General features: G+C 43.9%; 1 protein-coding gene across 1 annotated transcript in view; it reads left to right on the top strand.

Moving 5' to 3' along the window:
* Nucleotides 1-16,560, top strand: part of ENPP1 (ectonucleotide pyrophosphatase/phosphodiesterase 1) — a 486,681-nt gene that overhangs the window by 61,043 nt on the left and 409,078 nt on the right. The window contains exon 4 of the mRNA XM_069235163.1: nt 8,568-8,693. Coding sequence (XP_069091264.1) covers nt 8,568-8,693 — 126 coding nt within the window. The remainder of the gene's footprint in view (nt 1-8,567; nt 8,694-16,560) is intronic.

Raw genomic sequence — 16,560 nt, forward strand, 5'->3', positions numbered from 1 at the left:
CATGTTGGTATCATTGTGCCTTCAATTAAGGTAGGTCTTTACGGTTGTTTTACAATTCAGGATACAATTTCAGTCACTTTCTTCCAAGTCTGTGTTACCTTTTTGCTGGGAGCATGACTGTTAATGCTCTTGCCTGTTTTCACGTCTAGATGTTGAATGATGTTTCATGGGCAGTTGTGGCCTATAAGTCCAGGGTGTGAGCTTATCGCTACAGTGATGACAGTGATCCTCTTCAGCGCATTGTACCAGTGAGCCACAGTATCAGTTGCCCCTCTAGATACACTGCAGATATGCTGGACAGCATACAGTAGTCTTGAGTTGCTAATGTCTTTATGCAGTTCACCGCCTGAACCACGTTGAGAGACCAGTTGACTTCTCTTGTTTTGGTCAGCACTGGTTCCAATTCACATAGTAGTTGGCCTCTTCTGGGTCTCCCACTTCAGGAACAGGTTGGCCTTCCCTCCCTGCTATCTCCTTCTCCTGCACAGCAAGGCACACTTCTTCTCTCTCTCTGAACAGGTTGTCTGGTTTCTAGGACCTAAGCAGTCTCTTGACTCTTCTTCCAGTTACACAGACTTCAAGTAATGTTCCTTCATGTCTGGGAGATTGGCTATTAACTTGATACCAGAATATGAAAAGAGGACAACCCACCTCCAAAAATGTTCAAATAGTCAAATTCAATAAAACAGCACAGTTCTTTTGTTATAAAAAATAGTCTTCTTTTCTTTATTCAAATGCAAATATGTCAATTAATTTGTAACATAATATATATGAAAAAAATGCATTAATTGTATACAAGTGCAGCAACCCAACCCCCCAAAAAAACCTTCCCGCTCTCTCAAGTTACATCCATACCATTCACACCATTCAAACTATAATTAAAAAATGTCATCATGAAAACATTTGTGCAGCACCATACTCTTCATAAGAAGACCCAAATAGATTACTTCAATTTATAAAAAAGATTGAAAAACATAGGAGTGTACAGGCCATTGGTACATCTAATTCCAATTTAACAGAGATACAAATATATATATGATGCAATCATAATCTTAACTTCTAATGAAACAATTTGTAAAGATACCAGATCTCATTATAATCCCATCTTCTTGGTGCCAACACAAATGATTCGCAGGTGCTGACATGTGTTTGGTGCAAATTGATCAGAAGACTGTGCACCTTCTTCAGAACACACATTCCACCGAAGCGGGTGGGAGCGCAGGTGTCTGGAAGGAAGGTGAAAGTTTAATTGGTAATTGATGTATGCTGGTCCTAGGTTGTGGAGGGTTTGAAGGTGTGGATCAGCAACTTGAACTGGCATCTCTTCCGAATTGGGCACCAGTGGAGATTCTTCTGGTGGGGGTGATGTCCACTAGGAGAGGTCTAGGAGGAGTCTGGCAGCTGTGTTCTATATGGGCTGCAGCCTGTTGAAGTATGCTGTGATTCCAGTGTGGAGTACATCGCGTAGTCCTTTTGACTGGTGACCAGGGCATGTGTCTGATGTCAATGGGGAGCAACTTAAAAGTCTGAGGAGCATGAGCAGAATGAGGAAGGAGGTGGCAGAGTCTTTGTTGGTCTGTTTGTTCATGGTGAGCTTACTGTTAAGGATGATGCTGAGGTTGCAGGGGTGGTTGATTGGAGTTGGTGGGTTCCTAGTTTGGAGGGCCACCAGGAGTCGTTCCATGGGGAGGTGTTTCCAAAGATCAGCTCTTCCTTCTTGTCTGTGTTAAATTGTAGACAGTTGTTTATCATCCAGTCTGCAATGTTCGTAATGCACCTTTGGAGGTTTGCCTACATGGCAGAGTGGGTCTTCTGATAGTGAAAGGATGAGCTGGGTATTGTTTGCGTAGGAAATGATGTTGAGTCCATGTTATCTTACAGCGTTGGCCAAGGGAGTCATGTAGGTGTTGTACAGGGGGGGCTGAGGGATGAGCCTTGAGGAATGCCACAGATTTTGCTCTTCGGTTCAGAAGTGAAGGGTGGGAGGCGAATTCTCTGGGTTCTCCCTATATAGAAGGAGGCAATCCACTTGAGGGGATTTCCTCAGATTATGATGTTTTATAGCCTTATAATCAGGGTGTGGTATAATACTGTGTTCAGTGCTGCTGAGAGGTCGAGGAGTATCAGGGCTGCAGTTTTTTTCCTTGGTCGAGGAGTGATCTGATGTTATCAGTGACTGCTATCAGAGCTGTTTCAGTGCTGTGGTTGGTGCAGAATCCAGATTGGGAGGTGTCCAGAAGACCGTAGGCTCTCCAGGTGTGCTGTGAGCTGGTGGTTGATGGCCTTCTTAAGGACTTTCGGGGGGGGAATGGGAGCAAGGACATGGGGCAATAGTTCCTGAATTAGTTGGGGTCGGCAGATGGTTTTTTGAATATGAGACTATTGCTTCATCATTAGACTTTACCTCAAAGCAAGTGAAGAAAGGCACAAAGATATGAAAACAATACAAAGATGGCAAAGAAATAAACACCTTTAAGAGTGAAATAAAGTGTTTGGTGTGGGTAAAAGGAGGCACAAGCGGTGGCCTTTCAAGCAAAGGTGTGGATCCTTTCTTATTCTAACTCAACTCTGCTCCCAACACTTGTATAAAGTTTCTTCTTCAATCTTTAACAACATCGAGTTATTGGATCAAGAGGGTGCATGATTTTCCATACATTTGGGGAGCAAATGGAAAGTCTTTGCCAGCCATAAATGTGCTCTCTCTCCAGAATGCGAAATCTACCTTTGCTCATGTGAAGAGCACATTGACCTCTATCATTATTTTGGAAAAGGCCTCTAAGGAAGCGATCAAAGGTCATGCTGGTTAGAATTGGTGAGTAATTTTTAGGTGGAGCGCACAAGCACTTTGACCTGTTGTAAACATTGTGATCTTTGAACCACACCCATCTCACACCCATCACTTTCATTCGTTCCTGGGCTTGCCTTTCAAAAGACACTTGTCATTGGTAACTGCTTTGCGTTTGTCCCGCCTTGAGGCTGTTTTTGTCACGCCTTGCAAACTGCCCCTATTAAACTGATTATTGCACGAATGCCGATATACTTCACTGTGGGCAAACTATTTTTGTTTTGTTTTGTCTCTCCCCTTCGTGCTTTATGGCGGACATGGAGCTCACAGCACGAGCAGGCACAACCGTGTTATTGAGGCACTTGTCATATTGTTCACATTTACCTAATCCGAGTAATTTCTTGTGGCTCTCCCCTTAAAACACTTGAAATTGTAAATGCTTTACTAAAACAGAAATCCTCAAAGTAAAAGTGGCTCTCAGCACAGCGGGATAGCTGATACTACAATATTCAGTGCACTCAGGGAAACTCTACACATAATGCTTTTCAGGGCATTACTTTTACAAAACATCTTTGCTCATAACTCAGCCTGTGGTGGGCCTTGGACAGTGGCACCACCATCAAAACGTTCAGCACGATGCCCTCTTTCGGTCTAGGTCATCTATGGGCCCCCAAACTAGGTTAGTGGGGCCCCAAAATAATAACCCTTACCACCATTCAGAGTCTTTTAGGCGCCCTCATGGTTGGAATGTTTGTTTTACAGCTGGGAATAGCTTATGTTTTAAGAGCCTTGTTTGTAATATCATTGTTATAGGCTTGCTACCCCTGAAAATGTGCAATGCACTACGACCTCTAGGGGCTAAATGTATGGTTACACTGCATTATTTAATATAATTTTCTTTTTGTGTGGTTATGCGTTCTAGGGTCTAACTATATAGTTACTTGACCATGTTTCTTGCAAATGCTATTTTTATTGTGGTGTCCAGGGGCTGAGCGGTACAAGAACTTGCCACATAATAATGCAGGCCATTACTTTTACAAAGCATTTTTGCTCATAGCTCAGCCTGTGGTCGTCCTAGACAATGGGGCCATCTTCAAAACACTCTTTCTGTCTACATCATCTCTGGCACCCCAAAATAATAATCCCTCCCACCATTCAGTGTCTTTTAAGCCTTATCGTGGCCAGAACTTTTGTTTTACAGTTGGGAGAAGTTTTGTTTTAAAGGCCTTGTTTGTGATATCATTGCAGTAGGCCTGCTAACCCTAAAAACGCCCTCAGGAGGCTAAGTATATGGTTACACTGCATTACTTTCTCTTGTTTTTTTATGGGGTTATGTACTCAGGGGTGTGGAATTTAATAAAATATCTACTTGTCTATGGGACAGGTTGCTTCTTAAATCTACTTGTCCTGTAAAAAAATTGACTTGTCCCTTTGGTGCCATGTAGTGCGGCAACAACTTATGGCAGCAATCTCATTATGTAAGACCGCTGATAATAGCTTTTCTGATTATGTCAGGGCTACTACTATAGTAGAGCTTGAATACTTGCAATTTCAATCCCTACAATAGCAATTTCCTTCTTTTGCCACCTTTCTGCTGATCTACATACTGGGGCTGGAGGAAGCAGTAAGCAATACTTTGCAAGGCTGGAATGCCTTTGAGTCTGCAAACCTACTATCGTCCATGTTTTAAGGGTTTTCACCAGCTCTTCTCTAATCTTTTTATATAATGAGAAAGATTTGCAGTTTACTCCTGACAATTGCAGAAGTAGAAGTTCTTTCAGAGTTTGGGAAAAAGTGGTTGGAGGGAAAGTGAACTTGTAAACGCTCACTAGATTTTCACATGAGCAGATTCACACATGCATATTTGCTCATGCTAAAATACAGTTCACAAATATTTTCTAGTAGCACAATTTCCTGGTCTACTCCTGTAACTTCTTGAAAGCCACTAATTCGAAGACATGTACCATGGGTGCACTTTTGTGACTTTCTTTGAGAATTGGGTATCTAATTAGGTCTGGCGTTAACAAAGAAATTTTTTGTTTTAATAAACATCAATTTCTCTCTCTATTGCTGGCTGGCTTTACTTTAAGTGATCGCATTCTGCTCTTCCACAAGGAGCATATTAGCACACAAAGTAGTTTTTCTTCAGTTCCAGGAACTACTGTGGAAATCAGTGGCGTAACTAAACAGGAGAGGGCCCTCCTGCAAAGAACATGGAAGCCCCCCCACTGCAGACTCACTCAGGGCAGGTGATGAGGGGGACCCCTGGAGAGAGTCCCCCTGTGCCCCAGGGGTTGTGGGGCCTTCGTTACACCACTGGTGGCAATGTGTTTGTTTTGAGACCAAAAACATTTTTTGCTTTTTGCCAGTGTTTGTTATAATAGTCTGGGCCTGGCACCTACCACAACAACAAAGTGTTACAAAAGCCATGTCAAAACAAGACACACATTGATGAAAACAAAAGACTTGCAACAAATGTCAGATTGGTTGGCTTTGCCAGTGCTTGTTTATTTTCATGCTCCCCATAATCTTGTTGAAAATGGTCACACTGATTTTCCTTTAGGAATATTTTTGGGAAATACTAGCATGCATCAGCACATTTCACTAAATGATGCTTCAAAGAAATAGTAGCTAAAACTTCATAGTAACAAAACATTTTGTTTCCTACTTACATTTTTTTCTGAACATTTTATTTTGAAAGCAAATAATCATCACTCTTGCTTACAAGCTTCTGCAAACATTTGCATCTAATCAGAGCGCGTCCTGGGAGCATTATATTAGACCCATATTGTTAAAATGTTCTAACGTGTGCATACTTTCTTTTATAGTAGAACCACTGTCAGTAGTACAATGTGACCTTAAAATGTTTATTTACAGTGCTCACCCTAATAATAAAAGCTTTTCATTAATGAATCATAAATACAAGTTCGAACTACATTAACCTTTGGACACACACATTACTTCAACTGCAGACAGTTCCCTTCCCTGTAAACCTGCAGCCAAAGTGTCTGTGCTGCAGGGGGTTGAGCATACTTGTCCCAGGGACAAAATAAATATGGAAACTTGTTGCCCTTGACTCCAAAGAAAATGTCCCGGGCGTCAGGCTATAGGAATTCCACATCCCTGTGTCCTCTAGGGTCCAACAATATGGTTACATGACTATGTTTCTTACAAATTATATTTTGTTATGGTGCCCTCTAAGGGCTGTTTTGAGCATTACACTCTAATGTAAAAAGCTTATTTCTGATAAAGGTTGATATAATTGTCTGTTTTAATAATCTCTCTTTATTACATTTGTGACAATGACTCAGGCCAACTTAACATCCTTATTACACTATTACTGTTTGCACGTTCTTGATATGTTTGGGTGACCCTTCTTGTTTATTTCTCCTCTGTGGCTGTCTTGTGTCTTTTCTTGGGAGAGTGTACCCACTTGCCAGTCCTAAACCTTCCCTTTTTATACATATAAGGCACCCCTAAGGTAGGCCCTGGGTAGCCCAATGGGCAGGGTGCGTGTATGTTAAAGGTGGGGCATGTACTAATGTGTTTACATGTTTCAACAGTAAAATACTGACAAATTCGGATCTCACTGTTGCAAGACCTATCTCTCTCATAGGTTAACATGGGCTGCCTTTAAATAACTTTTAAGTGGAGTTTCCCTGTGAGAGCAGATAGAGATGTAGAGTTTGGGGTCTCTGAACTCACAATTTAAAACTACATCTTTTAGTGAAGTTGGTTTTTAGATTATTAGTTTTAAAATGCCACTTTTAGAAAGTTGGCATTTTCTTGCTTAAACCATTCTGTGACTCTGCCTGTTTGTGGATCCCCTGCCTGAGTCAGACTGACTGTTGGATTGTTTGTGAATTTCCTCCAGACAGTGACACAAAGGGGGCTGTGGTGTAACCTGCATAACCTGATGAGCCATCTAGGCTAGAGTGGAGGGAGGAGTGGTCACGTGCTCCTGGTGTGTGTCTGGGGCATGGCCTTGGCAAGGCAGGATCTTGTCAACAGCACAGACTTTCCTTTGAAGTTGGGCAACTTCAAAGGCAGAAAGGGGTATAAGTAGTGGAGCCAAAACCCAAGACTGTTAAAATCTTTCTGGATGAAGTGGAACCTCTGCAAAAGGAGATGAGCTGAAGAGTAGGAGGAGAGGAGTACTGCCCCCTTTGCTGTGTTGCTTTGCTGGGTTGGCCTGCAGTTGCTGCTTCTGCCTTAACAGAGAGCAAAGAGTGAACTTTGCTGTGTATCCTGCTTGAGAAAATTCACCAGGGGCTTGGAGTAGAGCTTGCCTTCTGTTGGAAGTCTCAAGAATATCAAAGACTTAAATTGTATCTGCCTGCAGCACTGGGAACTGTGTGTTTTGTGCTGTTCAAGAAGAAAAACCACCAACAACGCCTCTGACTGCACCGGGACCTGCCAACCCCGCATGGAGCTGCACTGTCCTGCTTCGCACCGTAACCCTGGTCTCACCACCGCATCCTTATAACGCCACCACTGAGCCGCTGATTGCACTGTGACCTGTGGGCCCTGCACTCTGGCATAGCATTGCTCACACCGCAGCCTGGGCATCCCCGACAACTACACTCCTGCTGACACCCCGGCGCCGTTGCCTACACCGTGGCCTGTGGACACCACTTGTGAGGTACACGAAGTACTATCCCATCCCGCATCGCAGACCCGGCTCACCGATGCCAGCACCAGCGACTCCAGTGTCGTCAACAGGCATTCCCATCTGCACCGTGGCCCCTGCATGGAGCCTGCCCTGTGCCGAACCGCCGACTCGGACCTACCAATGACAGCGCTTCAGCAACACCGCTGCCGGTGCCTGCATCGTGACCTAGTGACACTGCATGTCGCACCACCCTGCTTCACACCACAGCCCTGGTCTCACCGATGCTGCTGGACGCTGTAACTGAGCCGCTGTCTTTACCGTGACGTCTGGGCACGTCGCTTCATCCAGCTTCTTAACGCAGCCCCTATGCCATCCACACCAAGGCTCCCGACTTAATCAGCCTGGAGTTCAATCTGCAACGTATGTGACTTCAAGGGCCCGACAACCCCCACACTGACCTCCGGAACCGACGCTAGCAACACTGCTCTCCAGATATCATCGCGAGGATCACAACACCCTGCCTTTCAAAGGTATTGTTTGCAGGTCTTTCCCAACACCGTAGCGGGCCCGCAACTCTGCATCCAGCCTGAACTGTTGATTTGTTGATTACGATGCCGTGATAGCCCCAGGCTGAGCTATTGACTTTACAGAACTGTTTATTTTAAGTTAATTCTTGCAAAACTCATATCTTCATTACTGTATGTTGGATTGTTCTCATTTTGGTCTTGTTTTACACAGATAACTATTGGCTATTTGTCTAAAACTGGTGTGGTGTCCTTTTGTAGTGTTTTCACTATATTACTGTGTGTTATGTGCAAATGCTTTACACTTTTCTTCTGAGATAAGCCTGACTGCTCGTGCCAAGCTACCAAGTGGGTGAGCAGGGGTTATCTGAGCGGGTATCTCCCTTATCCACTAGAGTGAGGGCCCCTACTTGTACAGGGTGCAAAACAACTGACAACTAGAGACCCCATTTCTAATAATACCTAAGTAGATTTGTGGGTTACTCCAGGAAAAATAATTATGACCTCTGTTCTGATGTGAAACTAAATTTCTTATCAAGCAATTGTATTTCTTAATTGGGTCATAGGCAGGTTTGAATTTCATGTTACAATGCATACATACAGTAATTTTTAAGTAACACTTGTGTCAATGTTTCTTTTTTCACAGCCAAGACCTGGGTGTGCAGTACCTTCCGATGTGGTGAGAAGAGAATAGCTGGGAGTCTCTGTTCCTGTTCTGATGACTGCAGAGGAGCTGGAGATTGCTGTCTCAACTATAATACTGTTTGCTTGGGTAAATTTAGTTTGACTTCACTTTACACTTTGCGGTTTAACATAGCCTGTGGTTATTGATACTCCATGATTAAGATTATGCCTGGGCTTTCATACTGTTCAGAAGAAAATAGCAATGATTTGAAATTGTAAAAAACATAGAGTTTTTGGCAGACTCATTTAATCTGCTGTACCCATTAAGTGTTGGGAGATGTGAAAATTGACTGAGTACACTAAAATAAATAAAACACATCGCACAAGGCCTGCAGCTCTCTAACTTCCCCGTATAAGCCCTTCTGTGCCACCAACCATCACTACTCCTTCACTTACTTGTTTACCACGTAGGCCCTATCTGAAGATGAATAGTGGTGCAAAGGGAGTGCACCCTCTGGATGAATCTCCCTGGCTCGCCCCCCCTGCTTGCAAATTCTGAGCACCTGCAACTCACATAACCATGATCTCCTCTTATCTTTCTACTCCTACATCAGACCGCTGCCTTCAGACGCACTGACAAAAAACTCCCAGATTCCAATCTGTATCCCAATCCTGCAATGATCTCTCACTCATTCACTGTTCATTTTGATCTTTAACCACTCAATGAACAGAATGTCAAATGCATGTGCATATTTAGACCAAAAACACATCTCTTCTCTACAACAATGTGAAACAAACCTGTAAGTGTCTGAAGGTGGCATGGCATAAATACAGGACTAGACAGCAATGCAATCCTAAAATACCATTCTGCAAAGCCCTCTTTCTGGTGTACCCTATCTATAAAGATGGTAAAAAATAGGATTCTTTCAAGCAATTCAGAGCCTCCTTCATTCACTGACACATTCTCCCTCTCTCACATTACTTGTATATCCTTCTATCCCTGAGTGTTGGTGCTCTTACCCCTGCTTACATTTTACCTCATTAGAGAACCGACACTGGTTGTTAACCTCCAGCTTAGCCCCTGAGTCCTCTAGTGCTCTCTTCTCACATCTCTCATGAAAAAAACACTTAATTTCACTGCTCTCAATAATGTAATGGTGCCTCTGAATCCATTTTCCTTTGTAATAGTGCTTTATCGTTGACTGCCAGGATGTGAAGTTCTCCCCCTTCATGCCCAAGAGACCACTGCCCCTTGGGATGCACCACAAGATGTTTTAACATTTTCAAACTCCTACTTTACTTGTAGTTTTTTATTAACATCAATGCCCTCCAGGCGCTTCTGGAATGCGGAGGACATGGATGTCCCAAATTCACACCCAAGGCCAGAAACACTCTGCAGCCCAGGGCTTTTTTTTCTGAATGCTGATCAGTGCTCATGGCACTGTCTTGCTGTTCCTATTTTGGTAATAAGACTGCGTGTTTTAAGGCGGCAGCACCACTGAGTGTGAGGGACTGAGTTGGTTGCACATCGTCTGGAAGCTGTCAGTCTGATTCCTGGCTAGCCCACAGTGCCTCATCCAACTGTAGAAAGGAAAGGTGATTTGTGGCAACCTATGCCTGATACTTTGACTTCTCAGGGAAGTCGTGATAAACAGATCATTCCACCTTTCACTCAGTTACTCAGATTCACACATGCCAAGGCAGTACAAGAGATGCAAAATGAATTTCAATGCATTTATTGAAGCAATTGCTTCCTATTATGTAAAGCATGAGCTGCAATGATTAGGCAGATGAAACATAGGACAGTGATAATCCTTACAATCAATGCGAAGAGGATAACCCCACCATCTTTGTATGATCCTAAAAAGCCTGAAGATTCCTACTTACACCCTATGTCAAAAACCTGAGACCATAGCGGTCTACGTATCCCGGTCTAAAGGAGGGACCCTGTCCCCACACCTGAAGAGGTAGGCAAGGGCCTGCCTGTTGTCTGGATGATAATCCTCTTGGGGAGCTGGAGAGTCAGCACCAGGATCAGAAAAGCTGTCAATGGAATGATGTGCGTTTGGGGACAGTCATGACTGGAATGCTGCTCTGCCCCCTTTAGGCCTATGTTGTGTTTATATCATAAATCCTGCAGCGTTTTAAGAACAGACCCGACTTAGTAATGTGTCTAGGGATTAGGGACTAACTCCTGACCTCCCAGAGTTCAATACGAGTTAAAATATCATGTACCAAACCTGACAGCTTTGAACAGGGCACAAAATAAAATGTGTACAAAGGGCTAATGAAATTTGCAGCGCAAACAACTATATATTCTCAGAGTGAACCAGCTGATTAAAATATAAAAACAATGAGCTAAGGGCTGTCTGTGCAAAAAAAATATTAAATTAATTAAAATGTGTCTACATTAAAAGGCGCAGGCTATGGGCCTTATGCTGATATGAGGGCGTCCAACCCAGGCACTAAGGAGAACCCACAACAGCACATGGTTTAATTTCTATCCAGTCTTTTAGATCCTTCTGTCTTTCACTTCATGCATTGCTCACCGTAAAGGTCAGCACCCTGAGCACAACCAAAGAGGTATTGGTGAAAAGGATAAATGTATCCCTTTCCAGTGCCCTTTCCAACAATATTGTTAGAAATGGGGTCTTTGGTTGGTAGTTAGGTTACCCCCTGTCCAAGCAGGGACCCTCACTCTAGTCGGGGTAAAGGAGAATCATCCTTATTTAACCCCCGCTCACCCCCTTTGTAGCTTGGCACGAGCAGGCAGGCTTAACTTCAGAAGCAATGTGTAAAGTATTTGTACCAACACACACATTAACTCAGTGAAAACACTACAAAATGACACAAAACAGGTTTAGAAAAATAGGTAATATTTATCTAAACCAAACAAGACTAAAAATGACAAAAATCCAACATACACAAGTCAAGTTATGAATTTTCAAATAATAAGAGTCTTAAATCCTTTAGAAAACAGTGTGAATGTTGTTAGCGTACAAAAGTACCTGGGTAGCATCAAAATAACACTGCATGGGCGAGTGTGCTTTTGAAAAGGCCAGCGATGTGTCGATTTCCTACTCCGTTCGGGTCAGCATGCATCGTTTCTTCTCTCCTGCAAGAGAGCGATGTGCCGATCCGGACAGACACCTGTAGTCCGGACAGGCTTTGCTTTTTTTTTCTGTGCCCAGCGATGTTGCGTTGAAAATCCTGTTGCACGGTATCGCGAGACAGCGCTGCGTGGGGTTTGTGTTATCAGCATCCATTAGCGGGTGTTGCGTGTCGTTTCTCCAGCTGCATTGCATCGGTCATCCAGCCGCAATGCAGGTGGAGCATTGATTTCAGCCGCGAAGCCGGGGGCATGTTGTTAATCAGCTGCATGATGGAAGGTGCGTCAAATTCCCCTGCACAGTGGTCTGTGCGTGGATTTTCTTTTGTCCGCCAGCTTCACCATTCAGGGGCCCTTGAACTGGATAGGGCACCATTTGGGAGGGCAGGAGTCTCAGCAGAGTCCAGGTGCTGGCAGGGAAGTCCTTGATGGCCCTGAGACTTCAACAACAGGAGGCAGGCTCAGTTCAGGCCCTTGGAGATTCTTCACAAGCAGGAATGCACAACAAAGTCCAGTCTTTGTCCCGTTTCACAGGCAGAAGCAGCAACTACAGGTTAGCTCCACAAAGCACAGTCACATGCTGGGCAGCACTTCTCCTCTGCTCTTCAGCTCTTTTCCTTGGCAGAGGACCCTCTTGATTTATGTCAGAAGTAATCTAATTTTTAGGGGTTTTGGGTCCTCTTCTTATACTCCTCTATGCCTTTGAAGTATGCCTACTTCAAAGGAAACTCTCTCTCTCATTTGTAAGATCCTGCCTTGCCCAGGCCAGGCCCCAGACACACACCAGGAGGTTGGAGACAGCATTGTGTGAGGGCAGACACAGCCCTTTCAGATGTTAGTAACCACTCCTCCCCTCCCTCCTAGCGCATATGGCTCATCAGGATATGCAGGCTACACCCAATCCCCCTTTGTGTCACTGTCTAGAGAGAGGTGCAAAAAGCCCAGCTGTCAAACTAACCGGGACAGGGAATCCACAAACAGGCAGTGTCACAGAATGGTTTAAGCAAGAAAATGCCAACTTTCTAAAAGTGCCATTTTCAAACACACAATCTCAAAACCAACTTCACTACAAGATGTATTTTTAAATTGTGGGTTCAGAGACTCCTAACTCCAATGTCCATCTACTCCCAAAGGAAATCTGCACTTTAATAATATTTAAAGGCAGCCCCCATGTTAACCTATGAGAGAGATAGGTCTTGCAACAGTGAAACCCAAATTTGACAGTATTTCACTGTCAGGACATAAAAAACACATTATTATAAGTCCCACCTTAAACATACACTGCACCCTGCCCATGGGGTTACCTAGGGCCTACCTTAGGGGTGCCTTACATGTAATAAAAGGGAAGGTTTAGGTCTGGCAAGTGGGTACACTTGCCAAGTCGAATTGGCAGTTTAAAACTGCACACAGAGACACTGCAATGGCAGGTCTGAGCCATGTTTACAAAGCTACTAGTATGGGTGGCACAACCACTGCTGCAGACCCACTAGTAGCATTTGATTTCCAGGCCCTGGGCACCTCTAGTGCACTGTACTAGGGACTTACTGGTAAATCAGATATGCCAATCGTGGATAAGTCAATCAAAAATACAATTTACACAGAGAGCATATGCACTTTAGCACTGGTTAGCAGTGGTAAAGTGCTTAGAGTCCTAAAGCCAACAAAAACAGGTCAGAAAACTAAGGAGGAAGGAGGCAAAAAGATTGGGGATGACCCTGCAAAAGGGAAAAAGTCCAACAAATATCTTTCTCTTGTGGATCACTGATTAGGAATTGTTTCGTGAGCGCAATTCTCTAGCAGCATCCATGCACTTGACACACACTTTTGTAAGGAGGAAGCAACCCTCAGGGATGGCATATTCGCTCCCAAGAAGGAACTCAAGAATCGTTTTGAACCCTGCAGTGGTCCCTATTTGTCTGCCCTGGACCAAAAAACACCACAAGATTCCAGGGGCTTTTTTCAGTGAAAGGATGACCCGTATGCCCACCCTTGTACTGAATGAAAACTCCCCCCACCTTGTCCTAGACAGACTTCCCGGCCTCTGAAAGGATGATTTGGTGAGTGAAGCTCAATCTGTTCACCTTAGGAGGGCAGAAAACCCACAAGACACTAGGTAAAATAAAAAATATATTAAAAAATATGCTTGCGGGCTGACCCATCCAGGCATCGTGCCATCTTCCCAACCCTCATCCCTAGACAGTCTGCCTCACTGCCGACCTTAGAGAGGGTGGCAGTTTGGGGGTTTACCCTCAATATGACTACTTCACAGGGAAAGAAAGCACATTAGACACAAGACAAAATGTTTTTTTTCTCAAAAAAAGAAACGGATGGGGTTGTCATTCCATCCGGACATCAGGCTGCAGTCCCCCAATCCCTAAAGTCAAGCCATTCATTCTTCCTCCCCAGGAGCAGATTGGCATTTTACCCCCAATCTGCATGTCTTTATTTGGCAAAAAGTCCCGGGTTTCAAGGGAAAATAATTTTCAAAATAAAGAATTGACTGGGAGTGCTGTCTGTCATGACTTTGGGCCATCCACATGTCCTAGCGAGCCTTTCTTTGAGGACACAAAGGCCACTAGATGTCAGGATTTTTTTAAACAAAGAATGGTTTTGGGGGGCAGCCTGGCATTGTGCCATCTCTCCCTTCCTCATGCCTGGACAGATGTTTGGCCTCCTTTGGTAGACAGACTGGGGGTTTACACTAAGACTTTCCAACCCAGTTGGGGAGGCAAAAATATTTAAAAAAGAATGTGATTGGTGGCTGTCTTGTCATGGCATCAGCTACGCCCTTGCCCTATTGCCCCCCCTCCACCCCCAAATCAATGTGGTAAATACTGTCTTTCTGCTTCCCTCAGGGGGGCTGCAAGCCTATAAAACATCAGGGATTGTAATACAAAAAAAACAGAATTGAGTAAGGAGGTGGCCAGTCTTGCTACTGGGCCTCACCACCAGGCACCAGTCTTTGTGTTTACCCCACATATACTCACACTGGGGGAGGGTTCACTAGACAGTAGAGACCTGTTTACTTGGTTAGTGGGGTAAGGAGATGGCCTATTCTAACATCAGGCTGCACTACCTGGTCTTTCTTCTATCCAGTTCTGCCCACCTTGGGGAGCAGAAAGCACACCAGACACCCAGGATTGGGGTCCAAAAAAGGAATGATGTTGGTGGCCATTCCAACTTGGCATTGGGCTGCACTGGCTCATCATCAGGTTCCTGCCAGTCTTTCTGATCTCCTTACTGGCCAGATTTGAGCGTCTACCAATTTGTCCACTCCAAGGAGCAAAGCTCCCAATAGATATCTGGGATTAGTGTTCTAAATGGGAATGGGCTGGGGAATATGTCTTGGCATTTGACTGCTCTCTCATCCCTCTGTAACAAAGACAATCCTATAAGGGGACACCGAATGGGGTGTGTACCTCCTCTCTGCTCACGCCAGATATCAAAAATATGAACAAAGAAATCCAAATGTCCTCTTATTTTCAATGAGGGATGGTAGAAATATGTTAGTTGTGGGGCAAACTGCACCCATTGAGCACTATAAAGTTGGCACGTTTCTGGAGGCACCATGGAATCCAGGGTGGTATGGATTCTGTGGATCCCACAGGTTTTCTTCTCCAGAATCCCATGCAAATCAAACAAATATGTGCCTACAATATACCCATATCCTGACTTTCCATGGGTGATGGCTTGCTGTATATGGTCCCAGGTTCACCCATACTCTAGGAACGTTACATATCCTTAAAAAAAATTTAAACTGAAAATTAAGGAAAATCCAGGGTAGTGTGCTCTGTGTGGATCATAGCACCTTTCTTAATCGGACTGTCCAGTGCACCTCATAGCTACATATAAGAATACCCAAATTTTTCTCTCTCTTCCATGTTGCTAGCTACAGCCTCTGGGCCTGGCGCCAGCCTGCAGTAAGATCCCCATACCACTCTTCTCATCTCTGAGAAATGAAGACCCAAAGCAATCAGTATAGAGTGGCTTTCATGGATCCCAGCATAATTCCTATTCAGAGTGCCATACGAACATCAAAACTAATCCTGCAAACATTGATTGTCCTCGCACTTTCCATGGGTGATGGCTGCTTTGGGTTGATCTTAACACAGGAACCGTAAAAATTCTGGGCTGGAAGGGTGGTGTGGCTTGCATGGATCTAAGCACATTTCAATACAGGGTATGCCCTGAAAATATCAAAGGGTGTGTTAAAAACACAATTTTGCACATTTATGTGACAGAAGTCAGTCTCTGGAATCTCCAGCCAATAAAAAAGTCTTCCATCTTGTATTACCACGTGTTTATTGAGAAAACAGTACCCAACGTGTGGGTTGGCCTAACGTATGTGATAGGAATGGATCGTACGGGTAACCATGTGAAGACAGCTTTGACGCTGTAGTGACTTTGCACAGTCCCAGTTTTGACACATTTCTGTCCAGTAGGATAGGAATACCCACAAAGTTGGGTACTGTTTTTATCAGAAGAAGTGAGGGAATGCTGTATAGTGGGACTTTTGCTACTGTTTGCAAGTTCTGTAGTTGTCCATCACATAAAGGAGGAAATTTAATTTCGCACCAATACCTTAACATTTCCAGGAACTTCTGGATAAGAAAACGTGGTTGGATTGATGGACATTAAAATAACCTGGACGTCTGTTTTTCAGAAATGTCAACGGTGGTAGTTTTCCCTCAGTCCTGAACGACCTTTGGATCCAGATACCACAATTACATGCATCTCAATCTGTTTTGTAATTCAAAGTAAAAAATCTTAACATTTCCCTGTTGCATTTGGGGCCTTTCCCACTCCTGGTGTAGATTTTCCTAGTAAGTTATGAAGGAAAGTCTTAATTTTATTAAAGACACAGAAGCGGGTATAATGCTTTCTTTTCTTGCAAAATTTTAATAGC

This window comes from Pleurodeles waltl, chromosome 5, assembly GCF_031143425.1.
Source record: "Pleurodeles waltl isolate 20211129_DDA chromosome 5, aPleWal1.hap1.20221129, whole genome shotgun sequence".
Lineage (NCBI taxonomy): Eukaryota > Metazoa > Chordata > Amphibia > Caudata > Salamandridae > Pleurodeles > Pleurodeles waltl.